Genomic DNA, 5,473 nt, shown 5'->3' on the forward strand with positions numbered 1-5,473 from the left:
TGTACTATGCTATATACTGTATACTCTGCCATTCTTTCTTATATTCTGTAAGCGCCTTGACCATGGGAAAGGCGCTATATAAATAAAATGTATTATAATTATTAAATAAGTAACTGAAAAATTAACAAGAAGCCCCTTCACATGAGGTTGTGCTTTTGAATTGAAGACAGGACTCTTGACCAGTGATTGAGTTAGAGAGTCAGTCTGCAATTCAAAAGCATGACCACAACTACTGTATAAAGGGTAAGTAAAATGTAAATTACCTTACATATTTACTATCTAAAGATGCTGAGCAAAAGTAATTTCCAATTCTTCTTTTCACAGACAGGCTGTGAAGAACAAGAGCATGAACAATTCCAATGCTGAATCATTCACAGAGTTTGAAATTGTTGGATTTTTGGGTCTTCAGGAGTACAAGACACCTCTTTTCTTCGGATTCCTCATTTTGTTTTTAATAACACTTACTGCAAATCTGCTGATTCTGTTTTTGGTTGCGGTCGACCACAGGCTCCACACACCCATGTATTTTTTCCTTTGGAATTTATCCCTGTTAGATTTGCTGATGACAATAGCAATTATACCAAAACTGTTAGCAGTTCTCTTAGAAATCAATAAAGAAATTTCTTTTTCTGGATGCTTTTTGCAAATGTACTTCATAATTGCAGTTGGTGCATCAGAACTGTTTTTGGTAGCTGCAATGGCTTATGACCGGTATGTTGCTATTGTGAAGCCTCTCCAGTACAACGTGATTATAAACATTAAAGCATGTTTCGTAATAGCAGCCATAGTGTGGTTATTGGGATTTCTCCTTCCAATAGTCTCAATAACCTTGGCATCCTACCTTCCATTTTGTGCATCCAATAAAATCTTGCACTGTTTTTGTGATTATCCAGTTGTAATCGCCCTTACGTGTACTGATGTGACTCTTCACGCCAATTTGGCACTAGGGCTTGCTATGCTTGTTGTCTTCATCCCATTTCTTTTTGTGCTTTGGTCTTACTACAGGATTGTAATTTCTGTTGTAAGACTCAAGACAACCGCCAGTCGAAGAAAGGCCTTCTCGATGTGTTCCTCACATTTGCTTGTGGTGCTCCTCTATTATCTTTCTACTGCAGTTCTTTATATTGGTTTGCGAATTGAAAGCATTTCATACGATGATCGAATTTTTATTGGGGGCTTGAACTATTTTCTCACTCCAATGGTTAATCCTTTAATTTACACTTTAAGAAATGAAAACATGAAGGAAGCAGCAAAAAAATACCTTAATGTGTATACCCTGTTTCAGCAGAGATTACATTGAAGTGGCTGAGGAGTTTTCCAGGCATTGCTATATTGGTGTTATGTGTTTAATTTAGTTTAGTTCTCCTGCACAGTTTTCCTTGGCTTTTTCACTATTTATTTAGTATTTAGTACTTTGCACTGCAGGGATGTGTCCTTTCCCCACTACTCTTCTCACTTTATACAAATGACTGCACCTATGGAGATTCTTCTGTCAAGCTTCTTAAATTTTCAGATGACATAATACTAATAGGCCTCCTTTCAAAAAATAATGAATCCATATACAGACAAGAGGTGGAAATTCTGACATTGCGGTACAGCCATAATAATTTGGACATTAGCATTCAAAAAACTCTAGAGATGATTGTAGATTTCAGGAAACAGTCACCTGCTCACCTATCACTTGCTATAAAAAACTGACAAGGGCACAAAAATCACGTAAAACATGTAATTACTCAAATTACAGGTTTTAATTCACAAGCAATTCACACTCATATTGAGTATTTCAATAAATGAAAAGTCATCAAGAATGTTACAAAAGACTTCCTGGACCCATTTCACTTTACATGCAGAGCCAACCGGCCTGTGGATGATGCACTGAATTTAAGTCAGAGCTTTATTCACCAACACCTTGATAAGTCAAGTGCATATGTGAGGATCTTGTTTGTGGACTTTAGATCTGCCTTCAGTACAATCATCTCAGAGGTTCTAGACAAGAAACTCACCCAGTTCAACTCACCCAGTTCACATAGGAAGAAGAACATGCAGACACATGTGTAACAAGAATGTAAGTTTAATGTCACTGTGCTCTGTACAAAAAAAATTGGCAGACTGTATAGATCAAGATCCCACCTTGATATTATCATGCTATTATGGCTTCCTGTCTTTAATGCCACGTAAATCGTCAGTAAAGATTTACTGTATCACTATGGGAGGGATATCACCTTTTAATATCATACCTATATAGTTTTCAGTTACTTAAAATGCCACAATTACAAAAGAACTTATTCCAATTAGGGAGCTATATTTCCCCTAAAAGGAAACAACATGCTGACCCATTAGCTCTCCTCAGTATCTACTGTATGTATACCTGCACACTGAACTGGACATTTTAATCCTACTATCTGTTCATTTCTTATTGACTTGTGTGCTGCATTGTATTTTAAAATTTGATATTTTACCTTCTTATATTTATTTTTTCTATACTGTGTCATTATTGCATGTTGCACCAATACTATCAAGACAAATTCCTAGTACACGTTACTGTATCTGGCAGAAATAAAATTAATTCTGATTAATTTATCTGTATAAATAATCAAAGTTGTTTGTGTGGGGTGGGAGTACTTTTTTTGTTTTGTTTTTTTATGCATTTTGGATTTTGTATATTTTAGATTAGGAATTGTTTTTTGTTTCTATTTTATTATTACTATTTGATTTTAATTATCTTTTTTTGTAATTTCCTTGTTAATTTCATGATAAAAAATTGAGCTAAAAAATAATAATAATATTCCAACTAATGATATGTAAGCAACTCTTATCAATTCTTTGCAGTTTATTACAATATAACACATTAATACAGTATACTGTAATAGAAATGTATGCAAAAAAAAAGAGTGATCATAATTTTTAAAGTGGCAATTTACCCTTTTTATTTACTGGTGTCAGTGATGAACCACACACAAGCTGTGTACATGTTGCTTGGATTAAAACATGCTTTCCTTTGAAGTGCATGTTATAAAAGTATGGCAAATATGCTGAAAAATCACACTCATTTACAGTGAAGTTTATCAAGTTTTGCATTATATTACAAAAAGGTTCTCACTTGGTGGAGTGGTGGCTCTGAGGCTAGAAATCTGCACTAGCAATCGGAAGGTTGCTGGTTCGTATCACGTAAATGCCAAAAGGGACTCTGCTCTGTTGGGTCCTTGAGCAAGGCACTTAACCTGCAATTGCTGAGCGGTTTGAGTAGTGAGAAAAGCGCTACATAAATTCAAAGAATTATTATTAAATATCAGACATACCTCTTAATACCACCAATCTTTCATCATCTTAGCTGTTTTAAAGACAAACTATAATTAAAAAGCATATTACTGTCCAACGTGAACTCAATGTCACTTCTCCTAGTGTGTGGGCATATTTTATTATAGCCTGTGCTTTAAAAATGGAAGAAGGATAAAATATTACTTAATTTTAAATTAGTAAAAGAACAAATATCATTTCAATATTCAAATTACAAGGGCACCAAAGCCATTGGAAATATGCACAATGAATTCTGACTTTGAAGAAGTGCCGCAAATGGTAGGCACTCAATATGACCAAAGGCCCCTCCTTTATTTTTAAAACAACCTCCACTCTTCTGAAAAGGTTTTCAAGATTTTGAGTTTGTCTTTGGGAACTTCTGCCCATTTATCCAAAACAACTTCATTGAATGACAATTATTTAATTCTACCCTGAAACTGCGAAATATGACATTAATACTTGGGATCAGATGTTAAAGGGTAGGCGCTATTGAATTTGTTTAAGTGATATTCAAAATCAGATATTGCTTTATGAGCCTCATGTGTGCTAGCAGCCATCTATATGAAAATATGATCACTTACAGAGTTTACATTTGCCTCAATAAATTTTGTTGAGAGTTAATCAATAAATTTAGTGCACTGTAGCAGTGAAGTGTTGAAATGCAGGCCTGGAGGACAAAAGTGGAAGGTTAAGATTTAAAAGCAGAAAATCTGGGATCAGATAGATAGGTGTAAAGAGTGAGATGCTAGAGTTTTTGTGATAAAGATATAATCAGTTCTGGAGAATGATTTGTAATGCACAGAAAAGAAAGAGAACTCTTTAGCAGATGGATGAGGGAGTCGAAATGAATACCAGTGTTAGATCAAAAACAAACTTGGCCAGAGCGGAAGAGACAGATGAAACATGCTGACTGATTACAGGAGAATGAGCTAATGAATGAGTTTGCATCAATACTTATAAAAAGTTTAAAACCAACAAATAACAGAATGTTTTCAGCAGTCAGGAAAGAAAGTCCTTCTATACAACATGGGTATGTAATTTGAGTAGCAGGGAAGTTTCCTACCACTCAACTCAGTTAAAGTGTAACAGAACCTTCGCTCATTGTCACTTGTGGAGACAAGACTCTTAAACTGTAACAACAATCTTAATAAAATCATAATGCCACAAGGACATGGCAGTGACAAGATAATGCTTCGAAGCAGGGTTACAAGATCTCTGAGAAAAATCTTTAACAAGTGATCTTTTCTGAGGGTAATGCAGTGCTTTGGCCATCATACCTTAGAAAAGACAAATCCACAGTGAAGAGTGAAAAGTAAATTAGCAAAATTGTAAGAATGCAAGGATGCAGAGAAGCACAGACACAGCATAGAAAATCGTCAACCATCTCCGAATACCCACTGCAATTACCCAATAGAACCCCAATAAACAATTAAAAAACAAAAGTTCCTCACCCAAGGTGAACCCTGGGAAAGTGCAGGACAAGACTTACATCACAGATTTCCCCACTCGCCACCATGCCACAACAGAATACATTAATAGTTACACAAAATGAACCCCATGCCATGCTATTTAAGTACATATGAACTTAAAAAAAAGATAGATACTTTACAGCCACAAGTGATGGATGGACTGCGCCAGCCTTGTCGTTGTAAATATAGTAGGCGTTATTGACTTCTGGCTTCTTACTCTTTTTCTCGAGTCCTTAAACCAAGGTTTTACACACCCTTCCAGTAGCGGGTGTAGGCTATACCTCTGTCCATATCCATGGTGAAGTCCTCCATGGTGCATTTTTTCGTCCAGGTATGGGCAGATCCAGAGATGTTCCATGGTCTGTCTTTTCCAGTAGTCACATAGATCCCTGTCATTGGAGTACCCCCACATGATCATGTTGGCTTTGGATCTGCCAGTCCTAGGTGTGTAGGTGGTTACGTTTTTTCCATGTTGTCCAATCCAAGTCATTGCCAGCAGGAAGATGTCCTTCCCCTTCTAGGCTAGAGAAGTTAATTGGGTTAATGTCTCTAAGGCAGGTCTTCCTCCATGAGTCCAGCCTTGTTGCTTTGTTTTTTTGGGGGGACGGGGTATCCAGGATTTCAGGAATTTAGCAACATTGGTATGGCTGTGCATTGGGCGTACTCTAGTTGCCTCTGTCGTTCCCACCTACTCGCCATGTTTCTTT

General features: G+C 36.4%; 1 protein-coding gene across 1 annotated transcript; it reads left to right on the plus strand.

The window, feature by feature from the left end:
- The first annotated feature begins 346 nt into the window (after positions 1-346).
- On the plus strand, positions 347-1,300 carry LOC120524296 (olfactory receptor 6N2-like). Its single transcript, XM_039746157.1, has one exon. It carries the CDS (start codon positions 347-349, stop codon positions 1,298-1,300), a length of 954 nt encoding a protein of 317 aa, XP_039602091.1.
- Positions 1,301-5,473: the final 4,173 nt, after the last annotated feature.

This window comes from Polypterus senegalus, chromosome 2 (genome assembly GCF_016835505.1).
Source record: "Polypterus senegalus isolate Bchr_013 chromosome 2, ASM1683550v1, whole genome shotgun sequence".
Lineage (NCBI taxonomy): Eukaryota > Metazoa > Chordata > Cladistia > Polypteriformes > Polypteridae > Polypterus > Polypterus senegalus.